General features: G+C 32.1%; 2 protein-coding genes across 5 annotated transcripts in view; one reads left to right on the forward strand and one right to left on the reverse strand.

The window, feature by feature from the left end:
- The window catches only part of LOC106783832 (putative uncharacterized protein DDB_G0288537), a 31,733-nt gene extending 21,587 nt beyond the window's left edge, over positions 1 to 10,146 (reverse strand). Inside the window, exon 1 of one of the 2 annotated variants that reach the window (XM_014742736.1) lies at positions 9,491 to 9,723. The gene's annotated coding sequence lies outside the window, so the exon portion shown is untranslated. Of the gene's footprint in view, positions 1 to 9,490 lie in introns of both variants that reach the window. The other variant, XM_014742735.1, reaches the window with a different exon arrangement.
- Positions 10,147 to 11,814: 1,668 nt separating this feature from the next.
- LOC106783841 lies at positions 11,815 to 21,006 on the forward strand. 3 transcript variants are annotated; one of them, XM_014742753.1, is made up of 7 exons: positions 11,815 to 11,830; positions 13,228 to 13,546; positions 14,447 to 14,548; positions 16,958 to 17,087; positions 17,161 to 17,372; positions 18,884 to 19,488; positions 20,290 to 21,006. In XM_014742753.1, the coding sequence occupies exons 2-7, from the start codon at positions 13,490 to 13,492 to the stop codon at positions 20,456 to 20,458; spliced, it is 1,275 nt and encodes a 424-aa protein (XP_014598239.1). In that variant the 5' UTR covers positions 11,815 to 11,830; positions 13,228 to 13,489; the 3' UTR covers positions 20,459 to 21,006. The 3 variants fall into 3 exon arrangements, with proteins under 3 accessions (XP_014598239.1, XP_014598237.1, XP_014598238.1); XM_014742751.1 differs by lacking the exon at positions 11,815 to 11,830 and adding an exon at positions 12,739 to 12,992 and having other exon boundaries at positions 13,198 to 13,546; XM_014742752.1 differs by lacking the exon at positions 11,815 to 11,830 and adding an exon at positions 12,739 to 12,992.
- Positions 21,007 to 21,979: the final 973 nt, after the last annotated feature.

Below are 21,979 nucleotides of genomic sequence, written 5' to 3' on the forward strand. Positions count from 1 at the left end.
AAAAAAAAAGAGAAAATCCGACATCACAGCAGAATCATTTGGGAATTAAATCGCGAGTGTAGGGAAATGAATTTGAACGATAGAGTTAGAGGGCAGCTTTCTGTGCTTATGCATATTCGAATGCATCGTAACGTATATAATTAGGAAACAAGCCGCATCGAAGTTGACGTTGTGCGGGATGAGCAGGTAAAGCATAGGTTTAAGCTGCTTTAAATGGGAAGCACTGATTGTGAGCTTGCAGCCATTCAAAAGCGTAGCTTGTGAGTATCATTCGTGAAAGGTTCCACGATAATCCTTGCGTTTGATGTTATGTCAAATGAATGTATACCTGCTAGCTATCCATACATGTACACTTATTTACTTACATATGTATTTAGTTACGTATGTAGTTGTTGAAATATGTGTACTAAAAACGAGGTTGCACGTATGTAATACGCATTTTGAGCGTTAGTTCTTAAAACATGACGCACGTGAACACCTTTTCATTGTTCAAACTTAATAAAAGAGAGATTCGTTGAAAGGGAACAAAATGAAGAAGATGTATAATCGATATAAACTATCAATACGTGTTACTGATGATTAATATCGACACATCTCGATTAATTTCAAGAATCAAATGATTAAATTGTGGAAATTTATCTACCATTCATCTTGTATTCCGTTCTTTATTCTTAACAACAAATGGATTGAAATACGTTTTATATAGTTTTTGTTTGATTTAGAACAATGATACTTTTTAACAAACTTTATTGTATTGTATTGTTATACATTTTTAAAGAAATTATTTATAGAAACGAGGAAAAAGAGTTATTACGTATTTTATTATGTTGCAATTCCAATGAGAAAATAAAATTGTATAAACTGAAAAAAATTTCATTTCACTAGTCCCCCTATATTGTCTTTTAACCACCGAAAGAAAACTCTTGGCGTTGCTATAATTTCGTATTTCATTCTTAATTCTACTATTTATAGCCTTACAGAGAAGGCCAGTACAATACGTTAAACTTGCTATGTTCAGGAAGTAACGTGTAATTTTGTGATTGAAATCTAGGGGTGGTGAAAAGTCTGGGAAGCAGCCAATGCGATTAAATTCATGAATTATTAACGTATCCGTGCCAAGTTTGAAAAGAAGAGAAGAGGAAAAAGAAACAAGAAAAAAGAAAAGGGGGGGGGGAAAAAAGAGAAAAACCATGGAAAGTTTTATTGTTTTATTTTCCTGCAAAATGTGTACGTATTCCTAAAAAATTTCATTTGTATACTAACAAACGTCGTGTGCGGTGATTGTATAGCTGGATATAAGTGTTTGTATATTTTATAATGCAGTAGACTTTACTCGACGAAGCGTGAACACGCATATTCATATATGCATATGTATATGTGTGAATATGAGTGTTGTTTAAGGACGGGAGAAGCACACACAGGATATAAATTCAAACACTCTCGATTAGATCGATAGGCACTCGTGTGCGCAGGTGAAAACACGAAACCGGTGTCGATGGAACAGATTGCTTGTGAACTATCTCAACCTTATTTTTTCCCTAACTACTTACGTAAGTATTAGATGTTTTTGAAATGACAATTTATTCATGCGTGCACAATGTAATTAACACTCGTGTAACTAACGCGCGAATAGAAGATTATAAATGATGTGTGTGTATAACACGTTAAGAGGATCTGATACAAGTGATTAATTGATTTCAAATTAGGGGATATACTTAGAACATTAAGATAGATTCGATATAACCTGTATAATTTAATCATGTTATTAATCATAAACGTAAAGATATTATTTAAAATGTATTTAAATACGAAATCATGAAAATTGAATCACATTTGTAAATATAAAAATATATTAATCGTTTCTCGAGGAAAATTAATCGGTATTTATCTTTAAATAGAAAATCAATAATAAACGAGAATAAAGATACTTGAGTGTACAACATAGTACCCATTTTCATTGAAATTATAGGTAAACGTCGATACTATATCACGGCTTGATTAAATACGTCGGATAGAACAAGATTGTGTCACAAAGTAACGTTGCAATATGTCTGCAATTAAAGTTAACAGAAAGCAGTAGAAAGTTCAAACATAGAAACGCGTTGGCACAATAGAACCCCGTTAATCGAGAATAAATTCGAAGTTCAAATGAATACATCTTTGAGATATGTATGTCAAAAGATGATTCTTGCAAAACTAGCTGAACCTGCAAGTAACAAGAAGCAACAAGCGGTTTCACCCTCGTTACTCTATCCAGATTCAACTTGACATCTACCTCTCTCATTCCTCCTCTTTACATCAATTTCCAATTGTTTCTTGGCAAGCGGAGGCCTCTGACAAATAATCGATACCCTTCGCGAGAAGGGCCAGACTTGTTGATAATGAAAGACACGAGAAGAAAAGAAAGTTTCAAGCTTTTGCTGATTTGCCGAAATAATTGAAGATAGGAAAGAGAAAACACGAGAGAAAGATAGAACGAGACTACTGTTGAAAAATTACTTTTGATAGGTGTACCAAGTTAGAATACTAATAAGATATGTGAATTTATAATTCCACAAGTAGATTTAACACGCAAATATGATTAAACAAGTTTTATACTTTTAGTTAAAATATATGCAACATCATGTTCATGCTTCAACAATATTAATGGCGAATTATTTATTATAATTTATATTCATACGTAATACTGTTATAAAAAAGTCGATTGTTTTGAACGATTTGTTAAGAGAACAATGAACGCGAAAGATTAAATCAATACGAATAATTTCTCTTTCGAACAGGAGAAAAGTTTATCCTTAAAAAAAAGAAAAAAAAGAATGAAGTAAAGAAAATAAAGCGAAAAAGAGAAAGAGAGAGAGAAAACTGTTGCTTCGAGTTAACGTAAAAGAGAAAGAGATGGTCAAAGTTGATCTATCGCGGCCATATTTTCTCCGATATCCTGAACTCGAGTACCGATTTTATCAAAAGAGTTACACAAGGGTAGTTATTTGACGAGACTCGAATAGAAGGTTTCCGTCGGACACTCGTGTCTAAAGCTTCACATCGATAAGGCCCGCATGAACGAACACAAAAGATTTTTTTCGTTCCCTTTCGAGTAGCCTTATTAACTATACTACCGTTATCTGATCGTTATTTAACAAACTTGATAAAAATTTCAATGAAGATATCAATGAGAAATACTTGTTGTTTTATAATATTCAGATAAATCGTTAATAATATTTATTGCTTCATTGAGAAATAACAGTTTTTGTTCGAGAACAATTGATCGATTTTTTTTCGTATCGTACAAACAAACAAAAATTTGATATTCAAATAAGTTTTATCTTTTCTCAACGACATTTAAAACCGTACATTTTTCGCGTACAATTTAATCCGAAATGTCATCCTTGTCGTTTTCCATTTTTAAACTTGTCCAATTTTTTGTTGAATTATAATTATTCTCCTACGTACCTTTGCACGATATATAATTAAAGGAAAAATACCCAACCCAAAAGGACGCTTCTTCTTTCTCTTGCTTTTATTTCTTTCATTTCGTTTTTCTTCTTATTTTCTTTTTTTTGTTCATTATAGTTAAAGAGAAAAATATTTTACAACACACTTGTGACGCGAATAATTTGGCCCTTATCAAATCTCTATGCATACGTGAAACAGTTTGTAAAAGTTTCGATAGCTTCGTCATATTAGTTAACGTAGGAAAGTAACGTGATTACAAAAATTTCGGCGTAATAGCGAGCAGAGAAAAAAAGTTGTTAACGAAACTCGTTGACTCCGTACAAAAAGGTTCTGCCTCGAGAGAAGAAAAAAATGAAATAGGAGTAGATAATATCCATATGTTTTTTATGATCGGTAAGGAAACAAAAAAAAAAGAACAAATAAATAATAGGAAACTAAGAACTAACGAGAACATATATTTTCCCCGATGGGATAAGAAAAATCCATAGGATAACGGCAGATCGATAATCCCAAGGGACGACAAAATCCCACAACGAAAGAATTCAAACAAAAACGTACGACCGTTTTCGTTCTACTATTTCATCCCTTTCTATCTTTTTATCTATCTATATACTCCCTCTCTTTCTCTTTCTCTTTCACTTTCTCAAGATAATCGAATGTTTTACACTTGTGAAAAAAAGAAAAAAATGTGACCGAAGCAGGACGCTACAAATCCCAAAGGATAACCAATCTCATGAGTATAAATAAAGGATCGTCCGAAATAGTTTTTCACAGGAATGAGAAAATTCCGTTTATGCTATAACTTGTTCTTTTTTTTCTTTTTCTTTTTCTTTTTCTCAGCAAGGCGACATTATTCGCAAATGGTACGATTAAATTGCATTCTTTTCGATTGAATAATGATTTCTCTCTCTCTCTCTCTCTCTCTCTCTCTCTCTCTCTCTCTCNCTCTCTCTCTCTCTCTCTCTCTCTCTCTCTCTCTCTCTCTCTCTCTCTCACGTACGCGCATTTTTTCTCGAAATTTCATGAAAGTATGTAAGTACAATACTTGGACTGAATGTGGCTACCATTAGCAAGGATCGATCGACGGTAAAAGCTTTCGTTGAGTGGATACGAGCATTTAAATATGTTACAAAGTTATATAAAAAAAAAGAATCTAATTGTCAGCTCAAAAGCTCGTCATCTATTACTACTACTACTCCTCGCTATTTCGCTAATTATTTTTCATGCTTTTTCGTCTAAAATGAAAAAAAAAAAAAAAAAAGTAGAACTTTACACGTCGTTGGACGATGAATCGAATTTCCTCGACGTTTCATAAATAAAATTATAGCTTTCTACCTTATCGAGTCACACCTTTAAAAATTGTCCTTATCAACGACAAATGATCTTTGTCATTGGACACATGCATCCGTACGTTATTAGAATTAAAGTTCATATAAGTTCTTCGTGCGGTACTGCATGAATATTGCGTCGCGTTCAAATTGAATGTGGGTCATGCGAGTGACCTTTCGAACTGCCAGCAGATCGTCATGTTCCTTCGAAATCGATTCACCTTTCTACTGAAAGAGGATATCTCGTCCACGAGTTTTCGTACATTTCTGTTTATATACGTGCAACTATGGCGAGCTTGCAATTTCGAGAATATTCAATTTTGTATTGATACTGAATTGCGAATAATTAGCACTTGCAATTATTACAAAACTATTTTCAAACGAAAATGTGATTGTATATTTAAATATATAAGCTTACGTTTAAAAGAAATTAAATTTATTTAGCGAACGGTGTATATGTAACAAATTCGAATTATGTAGTCGTTAAATAAGAAGACTCAACCTAAACGTTTCTAATCGTTTTAGATCAATATCGCGTGCAAAATTGATCGTTTCGTATAGTTCGTATCGTCTACATAGGTGCTAAGAAATCTTTAAAGCTTTGACAAATCTCATTAATTGATTGTGAACAATGACGAACGTTGTAGAAATGTTGAGAATTGGAAAAAAAGAGAGAATGAAGGAGATAGAATTATCTATAATACGATTTAAACCTTACAACGTCGTATGAAGAATTTGTTTGAAATAAAATAAAACAAACATATAGTAGGGATCTAGGTGAAAGATATTAAATATTTATAGTTGCGTAAAATCCGATTAAATTGAATAATATTACAATATCGATATCTAACACTTCTATATACAGAAAAAGAATAAGAAAAAGATATATTTTTTTTTCTTCAAGAGAGAGATATTTCCTTTACATTACTCGAAACTATTCAATAATATTGGAATAGCAATAGAGCTTTAGAAAATAGCATAAAAATTGTCGTAGAAAACAAAGCAATTCTGTATATTAATAAAATTCCCATCGTATTTTATGCATTATAGATGCAACGCATCGGTCGATTTTATTCACTCAATATTACTCGTATCTTACACAATACTTTTCTACATGTTCAAAACCTTGGCGATAAAAATGTAAGATTAAACGAATTCGTTCAGAAAGATGCAAATATTGACAAGAGGCATAAAAATATTTGCTTGATGATATTTTAACAAATAACACTTGGGTTATACCAGTTCCGAGTATAGGTAGTTAGTGGTAACAAGACTGAAGCGATTCAAGTGCAATGCTTGCGATCTATACATACAAATACATCTACAAAAATATACCTCATTCGTGTTGTATCGAAATACGATTAGCTACATAAAAAGAGATATATAATATCTATAGATTAAAATTTACTAAACGAATGTTTTCTTCTCTCTGGTTGACTACAGTCGATTTAGTTCGGAATAAATAAAAATAAAGAAAAAAAATCAAATGAGAGTCGTTTCGACTTAACAAAGTACAGCACGGCCAAAGCAAACACTGCCAAAAGCCTAGTCTACTCTTTCCCTGTCGTTAAAAGCTCCGGCTACGTCACGGAAAAGCTTCAACTGCAGCCGAGATACGTGTGTGTGTCGAACACTCGCCACTCGACGCGTTTAAAGCTCTTCGGAGCCGCTAACGTGAGAGTGTTTGATTTGCCATCGTCGTCAAAACCCGTCTATTAATCCTCCGATTCGAGATATGGATTCGATCGAGTCTCATACCGAACTACCTACATACCCTCGAATGTCCTTCTTCGACCTTCGATCGACTCTTTTTCCTCCTCCTCCTCCTACTCTTAATCATTATATTGCATCATCGATACATATATGTAGAATTTTATACATATGTGCATTTGTGTATGTGTACGACCATTTGCCATTGTTTCCTGTGCAGTATACAGTATTGAATTTTTAGTGCACCGTTTAAAAGATCCGTTATCTGTGCCAAAGATAATATCACCAAAGTTGCCGCATTTACTATTTCTTGCTTCTAAGATTCAAATAGAATCATTTCTCTGTAGACTAATTTTTATGATTTATCGATGCAAATTTTCGATCTTTCTTTCTTTCTTTCTTTCTTTTTAACGTTTTATTTATATGTGTTAAATGTAAATTATATCCTGTATAGGATCTTATTTGGTTTGCTATTTTATGCCAATTTATTAATTGAAAGTTAAATAAAGATAACGTTACTTTAAAATATTCGCATACGGTTAATCTAAAATATACACATAGAATGATGAAATAGAATATTTAATTACGTTACTCTCATCAGTTATGTACATTTGCGTACTTATTCTAAAACATCGGCCAACAGAAATATTACTTCAGTAAGAATAAAATGTATGAAATATAACAACAGGTTTGAACAAATTGCTTAATACGATTTGCGTAATTCGAATAAAAGTCCAACAGCATTTGCTTTCGTACGGTACTCTGGTAGAACACGCCTTTCTTAACATGCGCCGAATAAATACGAAAATTTCTTAGGCACAGAAATAGAAGCATTTGCCTAATGCTACATGGTATAGTTCGAAAGCACATGCTTTTATTTCGAGTAAAAGCAAATGTACCCTGCTTCCTGTTGGTTGTCTTCGAGAAAATCTCTTATACCATTTTGAAAGATTAAAAAAACATATTCTAAATCTGAATTACTTTAAATCTATTCACGTTATATACATAATATATTCATCATCATGGATTAAAATTCATTTGAATTTTAAATTACTTCAAATTTTGTTAATTAACACAACTGATCGAAAAGTTATTAAACTAATTTCAAGGGACAAAGTAATTCCGTATCTTTCTATAAACTGATCTCAAAATTGTATATATAAAATTATTATTAAGGAAATGCTTATATTTAGATTTTAAATAAGTATTTTAATAAATACTTCATATCCAATTAAAATTATTAATATAATTCTTAATACCAATATTTATATTCTCTCACACATAAATTGACTTTATAAACGACACAACATATGATAATTTTATGCGAATTTGTTTCATACTACGAATTATTAACTACGAATTTATTACCGTGCACGAACGATGTTCATAAATAATACAATTCTTCTCTATTACTTTGGACACACTCTTTTAAATATGTATAAATATATAGATATAATATATGTTCGTTTCGTACGAATAAAAAAGAATAATTGTCGATTCAAATATATTGTCAACTTCAATTACGGTTAAAAATGCATTTTAACGATGAATGAAAAATCAAAAGTCTAGAAAAAAAGAGAAAAAAAAAGAAGAAGAACTTTTTGAAATTGAAATTAAATGAAATGATTATTTATTTAGTTTTAATTATTATTCGTAGAAAAATTGCATTGCGCAGCAGTCATCGACCGATCCAGTGTTTACCTTCGCGCAAAGAACGGCTCGAGTCGTCGCGCATCGAAGGATCGACCGGGCTTTTAACCCTCCTGCTTTACCTTTCTTTGACCTTAAAGAAAGCTCACTTCGTTGATAATATATGTTCTGAGAAAAGACTAACAAGATTTTCTTTTACGAGAGAAAAACGAGAGATAGAAATAGCAAGAGAGAAAGAGAGAGAGAGAGAGAGAGAGATAACGAGAGAATATACAAGAAATTATGTTCCCAACTTTTTACAGCTATAATACAATTTTTTAAAAATAAACGTATATAATAAATACATTAAATCTTTTCAAATTATATATAAGGTCTAAACATGTATTTAAGTATACATACACACACATATCAAAATGAATGTATACGTGAAGTATAATGAGATTTTAAGTATAGTGATTATTTTCTAGATTACATTTATTATATTTATGAAAAAACCTATATAGATATAGTATAAGTTCTGTTTTGTATAACAAGATATTGCAAATGACGTAAACCCAGGAACTATATCGTGAATCACCCCCCATTCCGATGGATCAACCCCTGTCAAGATGATGTATAAGACGTTAGGTTAGTGTATCGATAATACCAACATAACATAAAAAATAAATATAATACAATAATTAAGTTATTAATGTTAAATAAAAGTTAAAATTGTGTGTTAATCTCGTTAGGAGATCGACCGAATTTCAATAGTATGTTTGAATTCTAATAGAATATTGACTTTGCCGGCTTATGGATTGGTATCTTGAAAAACACGCAACGATGACATTACTTAGCAATTTTCAAATAATCGATTATAAGGATCTGATTTGGCTACGTATAGGAATATAATAATCTAATAAAGTAAAGAAACTTTATTCGAGACGTTATAAAGTTAGGAACAAAATTTCGAAATAGAGAAGAAGAGGGAAGGACATTTGAGTAACCCACGCTACGAAACCGAACTATTTGAGAGAAAAAGAAAGAGAGAAAGAGTAGAAGAGAGCGGAGAAGGGGAAAAATGAAGAGGAAGGAAGCCCTGAGCCCTCGAGCTCCGCGAGTTATATCATTGTTTTCATTCGAGAGCCGTGGATCATCAATCGTAACCTGTTGCGGGAATAACATTTGAACAATAGGCAAAGGTTGAACGTGACTGTTACGAACAATAATATGTATACAACATATCAAAATAAACTACACAATTAAGAGTAGAGAAAAGAAAAAAAATCTATAACAGAATTGCAAGAAATGAAATTAAAGAACATAACGATGTATTATTATATATGTATAGCTTAGAGAGTATCTCTTACCTGATACTTGTGGTCGAGCTTTTCGCTCGAGTTGCTCGCTAAGAGACGATGAAAATAAGAAAAGAGAAACGATAGCCGCGAATCCCTTCCGGTCGATTGTTCGAGATCTCACGCCATGAGCTTTCCTGTCGGTGGTGCTTCTTCGTTCTTAAAGTTACGACGTAGCTTCTCGCTGCTAAAACTTTCCGAGTGTAGCTCTAACTTTTTTCCCTCTCTCGTCGCCGGGTCATTACATTTTTACGATCGACCGACGCTTTAGTCCTCTAGTACTACTACTACTATTATTACTACCACCAGCACACCACCACCACCACCACCACCACCGGCCTCCTTCTTCTTAAGCTTCTTCTTATTATTATTTTCTGTCGTTTCGCGACAATTCAACTTTTCTTCTTGTTTTTGGTCTACTACTCTCTAAACTTCCTTCCTTCTTCACAAAATCTCCCCTTTCCTCGTTAAAACGACAAATTTCGGCTTATCGTTAGAGAAAAAATAGGAAAAATTGTGAAACGGACGTCTTCCTTCTCCTCCAGCTTCTCTTCTTCCTTTGTCTTTCTCTTCTTCTTCTTCTTCTTCTTGTTCCTCCTGCTCTTCTCCTCGAGTTAGCACGCGCGCGCGCACCCTCTCCACGACGAAAGCTCGCCGACGAATAAAGCCCTCTCCACTTTCCGGTCTCGTCCGGAGAGACCAGGACGCGCCTTACGAAAGCACGGCGCAAGCTCAATACCATACTTTCTCCCCACACCATTTCCTATTTTTCTTATACTCCATCTCACTCTTGCGCACTTATTTCTTCCGAAAGACAGAGACCGAGACAACTCGATACGCGCGACGCCATACGCTTGAACAAACTGGGACACCGTATATACACCGTACATTGCGGACGACCAAATCTTTTCCAACACTTATGCCCTAATAAGGTCTGTCTTTTTCTTTTTTCCTTTATTTTTTATTCGAGCAACATCTTTAAAATTGTTATTTTCCTGGCAGCTTTAACTAAACTATTTACAACAAAGAGAGAGAGAGAGAGAGAGAAAAAAAAATACATCGATTTGAATTATACCGACTGTTGCTTCTAGGAATTTCCTTCCTTTCTTTCTCTCTCTGACTTTTTAAATAAAATAATTCAATTTTATTTTAGATCCCCTGTCATGCAGTGCACTGGTTCTTCAATCATGCAAATGAAATATTCATGTGTATCTAACGAATTGGAATATTTTTAAATTAATTACATTGTTGTAGATATAAATAAATACGTGTATGATAGGGATAACTCTTCTTTTTTTGTTTTTATTTTTTTCATTTTAATATCTTGCACATATCTCGTTTGTTTCTTTTGCTTTTATTTCTTCTTCTTTTTCTTTACCGCATTGAAAGTTTCTTCATAAATATAATTTGCGATGAAAATGTTAATGTGAGTTACATTGAAGGTAACAAATTGCTCGAGAAATTTCGATGAATACAGTGGTTGGTTATTAATTTCGAATAGTATACTTCATGAATTTTAAACTCGCACGATCGATGTTTTATTTGTCTGTATAAGTTTTGTCGCAATAAATTTGTCATTAATTAAGGAATGCTCGATGTGATCTAAGAATTTAAAAAATAAAATAAAAATAAGAAAACTACGATAGGACAAATAGTAATCCAAATGACAATGTAAACCTACTACAGATATATATTTTTATTAACTGCATAAAGATGCTCAATCGATAACTTGCTGTTGAAATATTATTTTTTTAGTACCACGTCTATCCACACTTACTCTCTTGAAAATAAACATTCCAGAAACTGCATATATAGGATGCATCATGTGTACAGATCTTTATCATGTTTATATAGAACTCTATATTATCGACTATTTGTTAGAAACCGATGACAGCGCTGGCAAATACAATGAGAGAGAGAGAGAGAAAGAGAGACAACCGAAGTATACAAAAATATTATTTATAAATTACATTTTTTGTTATTTTACATTTACTTATATTTTTATATCAATTAAAGAAAATGTAATGCATATAACTATTCAAGTAAAGCTCTTGTCTTCTTTTTTTATAAAGTATAAAAATTACTTGTTTGGAATTTAGAAAAGATTGCTTTATTTACAAAAATTGTATTTTTGATAAGATTGAAAATTATCCTATTTTTAATTCAATAAATAAAAGACAATGTTTGCAACAACTCAAATGACAATGAATTTAATCCTCTCGCCCACCAGATGACGAGTCGATCGAGTCTGCAGAACTACAGTTATATATATATATAAAGTGTTTCTTTGTTGTTTTTTATTACAGTAATATAACATTCTCTTTCTACGTTTGAATGGAATTCAATTCGCAAGTATTATTAATATATTATATTGTAATATAGAAGATTTAATTATAGCTCATTGTTCCTCTTTTGAATTGCATTCATTAATTTGACTTTGAATGAATCAATATGTTAATGAGAAACAACATATCTAATTAATTTATAATTATCCTTAATGAGATACTGCTCATTTAATATATTTGAAATAACTTATAATAAACAATTCATAAATGTTATTTAAATCAATGCTTTGAAAATAATAAACGATATAATAAACTATACTAACATACTTTATTTCTATAATTGTTCGGTATCTGTAAACTTAATACTAGTTTAAATCCAATGCATGATTGTAATTATCTAAAAAAAATATATTTAGAATGTTGTATACTTCATGCATCATTACATTGATTTCTATGAGAAGCATTGTTAATCGACAAGCTATGATACAATTTTCATTGACAACGACAACACTATAATTGCTACTGAAACAGAGACCATCTACATAATTCTGCTTTTGACATCTTTCATTTGCGACTAATATAAAAAATAATCATCTATTCTTATCCTTTGATATCATTTGCATTAAATGAAATATAAATTGCATATAATATTACACTGTACCAATACTTTCTCATTTCTTAAATCTAAACTAAGTATAACCCATCTAATATATATAGTATCAAAGAAAAACAATATCACACACAATTACCAATATAAAATATCACACTTAATTAAATAAATTGAATGAATAAACGGCAATAATATCACGATAAATTATACTTATTTATAAAAGAATATTAACCGATGCGAGTAGAAAAATAAAGGTTAGAAAAGAAATAGATACTCTCGTAATCGTTGTCGATGGAAGTGTAGTCACTGCGCTGATAACTGCGCATGCCGATAGATGGCGCCATCTAGATGGAATACGGTAACTGCAGGATACACGGACGGTGTCTCGCAGGCGCACTTCGCACCGTTTTAATCCCCGTCCTCCTTGGCTGTGCATTTTCCTCGGAAGGCTTGTTCGTCATTCCTTCCTCGAGTATTGTAAGGATCGCGTCTAACACAGGAAGAATCTCTTTGTCTATCTCTTTCCGCGCGTTCTTCCGTCTTCTTCACCCCATTGCAGAAACTTGTGACACGCGCGTGCACTTCCGGTTCCCGTCTTCACGGCAAGGCAACAGGCTTCGTTAGCATCGTTTTACCCCCTCTCCTATCATATTTTCCTTATCATTCTGTTTCTATCTTTGTCAATTGCAACTTTTAAACATTTCTCACGGTCGAGAGATACATTCAACTCTCTTATCTTTTATCTTTTCTTCTCTTACTCTTTACATACACATATATTTATCTCATGTTTTGTGTTATTTCTTTTTTTTTTTTAACTTTAAAAGATTGTTAGTGAACCACGAACACGTTGTCAGTGTCAGGGTCGTATACGCTTGAAGACAAGAGGGGTAAGAAAGGAAAAAAAAGAAGAAGGGTAACAGAGAGAGAGAGAGAGAAGGAACCTTGGCAAACAGCTGGCTGTGACGTTTTGACACAAAGAAGAACGCATTAGATATAGAAAGAAGGGAGAAAAACAAGTCTTACGAAGAACTACCCCATTTTTCTTTTTATTCTTTGTGATCACTCGAAGAAGAAGAAAAGAAGAAGAAAAGAAGAAGAAAAAGAAGAAGAGGGATCATGTCGCTCATCGCCGAATGCTTTCGCCGATTGACTGACACGTCTTACAAAAGCGAAGTATGTATTTTTAATTAATTTCTATTTTTCTTTCCTATTTTATTCAGAATATCAAAATAAATTTCCAACGATTGAAATTCACGATCGATTTCTTTTATTCGTAATACACCTTTGTTATTATTATTATTATTATTATTATTTGGCTTCATTGTTTAAGAGCCAAAAAAAGGTTGGCCCCGTTTAATTCTTGCTTAGTTTTATTTACACCTTTGTTCGTTTCGTTGGTTGATTGAAGCAGCATAACAAAAGGGTGAAAATGTCGAAATCGTGACACCAGTCAAAGTTCAATTAAGCCTGCATCAAGTTGCAACCAGCTTGAAATTCATTTCTCTTTCAGTGTTGTTTGCCTTTGAATACGATGGAGATTCACTCCGGTTTCTGGGATTGGGTAACGGAGGAGTATAATGTGGGTCAACCGGAAAAACTGTGACGACTGTTTCTCTGATATTTTCATGGCCTTGAACCATCATGATTGAACGGCGCGGCGCGTCTTTTTGAATTTTTATTTTTTTTTTCTTCTTCTTCTTCTAGCTGTTCATTGTACGCGTTTGCATGGATAGTATTTCGTCCGTGTAATCGATCGTTTTATACTGCATATTTATTGGTTTACTAATTGAAGAACTCGCGTATAAAGTAAACATTGTTTTCAGAATTCTATATATGCATATGTAATAGAAGGAATAACTAATATTTTTAATAACAGCTTATATATATATACATGCAGCTTACAAATTTGATTTTAATACGCCAATTAATATTTAATATCGTATTGATTTTCAATATAATACGTTATTTTAATGAAATATAAATTTATTCTTCTTTTATTCTCACGATTCGTATCGCCGATCTTAACCCATTTAGAATAAATCGTAATTAAGCTCGTTTCCCTTTTGATTCTAGTTAAAGGGTTACAAGATAACAGATGTGAATCGTACGAGAAAGTTCGGCGTAGCTTGTCGAAGTCTTCAGGAATTGAAAAGGAAAGCTTGCACGAAATTGAACGTAAGTAGAAGTTTTGTTACTAATTTCGTTTATTACGTCTAAAAAAAGCAATTACCGTTTTTATCGTTTATTTCAGTCCATTGTTATAAAGCGTATCTGCTCGTATACATGCGTGCGCGTGTGTATTTGTTGAAAGACGCGTGTCGTTAGCATTTTGTAATAAGAGTTGAGAATCGAAAAGTAGGGCGCATGTGCCTCGAGGTAAAAAGTACTCGGTGTACCACCGTGTAGGTTTCAAGTGTAGGAAACGTCCTAAAAATAAAAAAATATAAAAGAGAGAAAGAGAGAGAGAGAAGAACACGAACGCAGGTTCTGCTCTGACAGATTGCACTTTAAATTGTTTTATGAAAATGCCGAAAAAAAGAGAGATTGACTATGAGATAACGAATACACACACATGCACGCGTGATAATTTTCTAATACGGAATAAAATGCATAATCAATATATGTTTATAATATATATAGGTGATTTTTTATGCCTCTTTTTTTTTTATTTTTTTTATGAATATGTATACGCTTAAGTACCTATCAAATGATTGAAGAGTTCTCTCTCTCTCTTTTAATAGATTTTTAGCGTGTTTACGATTTTATCAATTTCATTTTAAATCCTTGATTAAAAATGATTCATTTTAAAATCGCTCCTTTGATGATTCATGGAATGATTTATAAATAAATAAAAAAATAATAAAGTTTTGTGTTAAATGAAGTTTTCTATTTTAAAAAATAATAATAATAATATGAGTTGCGAAGATATAATCATTGTATACGTATAATACACGTATCATAATATAAATCTCATGAAAATTTTGTTCTCCTATACTCTTCTTATCATTAATAGTGCACGCTAGAAAATGAAATAAATTTCTTGCGAATTTACTTGTCATTTATCTATGAAGAAGATATAAAGTGAGATGACTCTTAGCGATAATTACATTAACTATTCCACTTACTCGAACCCCATTAAAAGTTATCATATTCGAGGTCTTAATAACACGTAATCTGATAATATGCACTGTTCGAAAGAGGGTGGGAAAGAGAAAGAGAGAAAAAAAGCTCCAATTTCGTGTTACTACAGTCGATAACAATATTTCGTTGCATATTTTTGAATTTCCATGCTATCGTTTATTTGAGAATATAAAAAAGAGATAAAGAGAGAGAAAACCAGCTGTTAATGAATATATTCGGGAAAAAAGTACTATACGATTTATCAACAATGCATGATATTGGCAGGATATCATTTTCAAATAAAATCACGCGTTAAATCTCCTTCGTTATTTTCAAAAAAAAAAAAAAAACATGAATTAAACATTAATTGAAAAATTCAATTATTTATTTACATGTTCTTAAACCAAAGTTTGATTATATTTAATTTATAAATATATCCAATATAAAATATCACTTATACACAAATACATCGCGATTCGGTTATTTATATATATATATATATATATATATATATATATATATATATAAAAAAGAGCTTTAAAAGAAGAAGGAAAAGGAAGTACTTTCATCAGATAGCTCGATAGGAAGGTACCAGGGGTACTTTTAATTCTATTCAGGAGTTGCGGACACGATTTGAAATTTCAATACGGCTGATCCGTTCGATTCGATTCGACTAAAATCTTACTCCTCTTTATCAGACTCAAATAGTTTCTTTTCATATTTATTCTCTTTCTCTTTGTATCTCTGTCTTTCTTTCTCTCTCCCTCTCTCTCTCTCTCTTACTTTCATGAATTTTCGATTTGTCTCTTCAAAGGACACCTAATCTTAATAGAAGGGATTAGAAAAAGAGTGTAACGTTTTGCGGATAGATTAATCCGTTTGCAGTATGACCTTGGGAGCAAATCCTATTGGCCTGCTGCATGTAGCTCTATCGAACCATCCGGGCCAGGGACAGGGAGAGCAACCCCAATGCCAAGGTCGTTTCTTCGTCTCGGCACTGTACCAATCCTTTGCTTCCGTTGCGGATTCATACTTTTCTTCGAGCTACTTTTCTTATCGCACTTTTTACCGCATTTATCTTTTATACAGAAAATTTCTCATTTTCGAATTTGTTTTCTAACTTTCTTTTGATCAATTTGAAAACGACGAAGTCATCCAGTAGATGGAAAATAAAAACTTTACTTACTTTTTTACAAAGTGGAACATATTACTTATTAAAATCGTTTAGATTTAAACAGTAATATTAAAATGTTCAAAGGAGGTTTTTAAACATCCTTGTTGTTTATCTTTTTATTATTAATCCTACGCTCGATTAATAATAAATCTTAAGTAAGAATACTATTTGTGTTTCGAGTGGTAGCTACCTGATGAGAGGGAAAAAGTATATATTCCGGTTTAATTTTAGTCTAAACCTGAAGAAGAAAATCGATTATGCGATTACACGTGGGCGTTCTTTTATTTTAGATAACAAACGATCTGGCCGAGGTTAATGTCTTTCTACTTGACGGATCCTTGGTAGACGAGGATTATTTTCATACGTTGGAACCACAAACAACCTTGATCTTGCAGAAACCAGGAGAGAAAGTTTTATCCGGTTGGTTGAATAACTTTGAATATTTTTCTTTCATTAGTTTTAACGATTGCACGGTAATAATCGTTTATCCTAGATGCTGATCTTCTTTATGACACTTTGAGACGCGTGAATATCGAATATATCACCGCCGGTGACAAAGTGTCGCAATTTCTGACAGAAAATCTTAAGAATAAGATCGCCGTTTTGAACAATGCCTTGAACGTGGATGACTCCAAGACAACGTTCAGCTTGAGAGAGGAACATTCCGAGTGGTTTCGTGGACTAGAGACTAATTATACAAGTAAGGTAAGTTACAAGAAAATTACTTGAAGATACTTTGAGAGTGATACGCTTCAACTATTTCTATCCATTTGTCTTAAGTAACAACATCCTTTCGAAAACGTATAGTTTATGATAAGATAACACGAAAGTTCACAACTTCGTTATAACTTGATTATTTTTCAAAAATAATATATAATAATAATATTAGTAATAAAAAATAACTTATCCAATTATTAGCTTGCAACCATAACAAGATTAATTAATGGTATATTCGAATAAAGAACTTGATCAAGATTTCAATAGTTTCCGTAGCCGATAATGATCGTAAACGATAAAATATCTGCGAGTTTTATTTAGGAAATCTTCAATTGGTACTCAGGATCCTAAGTTATCTACGAAATGAGCCGATCGAATACGTGGGGAAATCGTGTCAATTTCACGATATCGCGAGGGTTAATTAACGTCTAGTTTCGTATTACACTTTGAGAGTTTCAACGTCCCACTTATCGCTTGCCTCGTTTCTCCCTGTAATCTCGGAAGCTCTATCTGCTTGGTTCATGTAATTAATTAACTCGTTATCTCTGTCCCTCTTGGCTATGAATCGCATATGGTGCTGTCACTTTGTCAGGTGTTTCTAATACACCTACGCATCCATACGTATCTCTTTCACTTTCACTCTCTCTCTCTCTGTCACTTTATTACGAATTATGGTACTTTCAAAGTCACACATATAGACACACACACAACGGGCGCGTGCGCGAGATTCTTCTAACTATTATTAAAATGTCACTACAATCTCCGGACCGGTAATCGCATTTATACAATTTCCTGTAATATACGAAGATAGTAATACTTATTGACATTTTCTTACAATTAATTAAAACTTCCTTCGGGATTATTTTACATTTAACATTTGATTATCGTTCGACACAATCGAATATTTAAGTAAAAATGGGTGATTAAATATACGAATAATAAATAAGAATGTGTATGTGAGTCATGTTTGTCTGAATATTTTATATTATAATATATTGAAGAGAAAATATTGAAGTAAGGGAGGGACTCTGGTAAACTCGGGAGCGTATTTTTGTAACATGTAAAAGGAAGAGCATCAAAAGAACGTTTCAAAAGAGAACAGCTGCTTCAAAATGGAGCTATTCGCTGATACGTGGCCCGATTTCAAAGGAAGGATATCCGAGCTGAACTCGTGACGTTTCGAGTAGATCGTTCTTAAGTCGATTTTCGATCAAGAATTCTAAGTAGGTTAATACCGTGGTGTGGCTCCTGTATTTGGCTCCTATGTTTTCCGATAATGTGGTGAGGCCTCTGAGAAAACTTTTCGTCTGCTAAAACTTATGGAATATTTATGTATGTCCATTTTATCACGTGTAGCTAACCCTTTATTTCGAGCTCAAAAATATCTATTGAAAAATAATATTTCAACATTTCAAGGACATTATTTTATCGCAAATTTATTATATTATATTGTAGATAAAATTTTGTGTGTAACAATTAATATATAATTTTGTTTATAGGAAGCTTACATGCATCGACGATGTCAGGATAGGATACGAGGATATTTGTATAAAACGATCGATCAGATAAGATCCTCGGATATATATTTAAATGATCGAAAAGCTCGACAACAATTATTACAGACCATAGCCTTTTTCAAAATGCAATTAAAAGAGGATCATTATTTTGGTTATTATTTCGATAGAAGTCGAGCATCAAACGACTCAAACGAAACGGAAAAACATTTCGACGAAGTGGATTCTTCAAATTGTTACGATCATTGTCCTTGCAAATTGAGTCATTTGGACGATAGCACGCATTTTCGTTTATTCGGAAACGTCAGAAGGATCGAGGATAATTTCAAGAACGACGAAGTTGACGCGAGGAAAATCACCAAAGTATCAGCCGAGAGAAAACAGGACGATGAAAATGAGGAGGAATGTCCCTTTAGGATTAAACTTCGTAAGGTAGAGGAACAGAAAGCTATTTGCGATCGCAAGGGAGAATTTAGGTGCGAAGGAGTTTGGAACTCAAACGAATGTGCTTATGGATCGAGACATAGGATCAATCCTTACAGATCGAGGGAGGAACTTGTTCTATTTTCCACGTGGAATTTGGATCACAAGTAAGATTATAAGGAGTACATTTATTTCATTTGTTTCATCTATTTAATGATAATAATATGACAAATTATTTATCAAAGTAAGTATTAAACTAAAAGAAAATTATTTCGATAACAAAAATTATTTGAATCTTTTATCTTTTGAGGGTTTATAATACATGTGTATGCATATATATATAAATCAATATATATACGATATCGATAAAATGCATTTACCATAGCATACCGTTTTCAAGGTGTGTGCATGAGTTAGCACGTTCAATGCCGATGACGCATTAGGTTCGTCCTCAACATTCTTTTTTTCTTTCTTTTTTTATTTTACAGTGCCAAGGACACACAAGACTCCATACATCCGAGTTTATACTCTCCCTCTTTATAATGTGCTCTCATTAAGCTTTTACCACACACTAATATATACGTGTCAACTTGTCATGTTTTATCGTAAAGAAACACGTGTACAATCCTTCCATACATTTCAAGATATATTTTTCATTATCGAATATCGTATTATCCCATTATTCTCGTAACGATTTCGATTTAAATTTATGCGACTCGATTGACAATCCTTTGAAAATAAACTTGGAGCCGAGTAAATCTGACGTAATAAAGACGAAGGACAAAGTTTTACAAGAATATTATCGTTTTTATGTTTCACGCGATATCTCGTAAATCCGATATCGGATGCAAGGACAGTGATGGTTCAAATAGAACTTGAAAATACCGTTCTATTATAGTCAACCTTTTTCCACACTATCTGACTATATAATATTATAATAAAAATATTTTTCTTTTTATTATTTGCAGAATCGAACGATCACGGACCCTCGTGCCAAGGCTTCTTAGTATGTCACTTCAAGACACGGTAAACGAGAAAGACATATACGATATTTATGAAAATCTCTTTACTTTGAAGAACTTAAGGCTGGTTCACGTCGTATGTCACGATAAGGGTTCCCATAAGACGGAATATTAATGACACAACGAGATCCTATTTAAAGAAAAAAAAAAAAAGAAAGAGAGAGAGAAGAAGAGAGAGGGGGGAGTAAAATCATTACAAAATAGTCTTTTATTAGTGGGATAGTGCAAATTAGTAATATAATATAGAATGATGTTTACGTATAGATATATACGTATATACAATCACGTTTACGTACATATACACACATATATATATATACACATATATATATTTAAAGATTGTTAATATTGAAAGTTGACAGTACTTTCGTTGCGTTTAGAGAAAAGGAAAGCAATATATAAAGAGAATATATTCTATAAATTTCTATATCGATTAAAATTCATACGAGAAAATATCATGCCCGATTATGAGCAATATATAACGAAGAGCTATATATAACAAAAAAAAAAAACAAAAAAAGAAAGAAATAGAAAAATCTACCGATTACTTCGATCACACTATAGTAATACTAGATGTACGCTCTGTTTGACTGAATCGATTCAAGAGACATTTCAAAAGATTGCCTTCTTCTCCTCTTTGATCTATTTTTTTTTTTTTTTTTTCATAGAAATGATACAAGATTTTTTCTTTTAAAAAAAGATAATCATTCTCATAGTTATATCTTTATTAACGCGAATAACGTAATCTTTTGAACAGGGTGTACGTACAGTTCCTTCGTAAGAATTTGTAATTGTACATTTTTCTTCGTGACTTGTGATTAAAAAGAAAAGAAAAATAGTAATATTAAAAAAAATCAATGATTAAAGATCGTTCCTTTTTTCCTACAGACTTGTTAAAATTCCTAAAAAAAAAAAAAAAAAAAAAAAAGAAGAAAAAAAGAAATTGACTGTGCTGGCCTAAAGGACATTCATTCATAGATGCCTTTATGTAATCTTCGTAATTTTGAGGAAAGTTCCAAACGAATTTGGTGTTTTCATATATCTTTAGCGCAACGGAAGAACCGTGGAAAGTATAATAATAAATAGCGAATATGTTGTTCGCTGAAAAAGATAAAAAAAAAAAGAAGTAAAATTGTTATTTCCAAAATTTAGAAACGAAGGAATATATCTTATTAAGTTTGGATAAAAAGTGGAAAAGAAGCAGAACCTTATTGTATCGTATGTAGTTGACTCGTTAGTGTGAAAAAATACCTTGTTAGAGAAAATGTATACTAAATACATATATATAGATATATATTCATACATATTATATATACATATACGTAGCAATGAAATATCTTTCGGACAGATTTTTATCCTGACTGGTCGGCAAGAGACTAAACAAAGTTCTGATATATACTTATAACTATAATACATATATATTATATATACCTATATACGTTGTCACGTTTAGAGAAAGATATATTATATTATACATATATATATATATATATTACCTATATATATATATATATATATACACTATACACGCATAAATACATATTATATATATTGTACGATAATTATATTCCGAAGACTTGTGCGATAATTCACGAAGGTGCTTTTCCGATATAAAAGCGAATCAGTTTTTAGAAAG

The sequence above is a fragment of the Polistes canadensis genome, unplaced genomic scaffold, assembly GCF_001313835.1.
Source record: "Polistes canadensis isolate GaletaPanama2010 unplaced genomic scaffold, ASM131383v1 scaffold_26, whole genome shotgun sequence".
NCBI lineage: Eukaryota > Metazoa > Arthropoda > Insecta > Hymenoptera > Vespidae > Polistes > Polistes canadensis.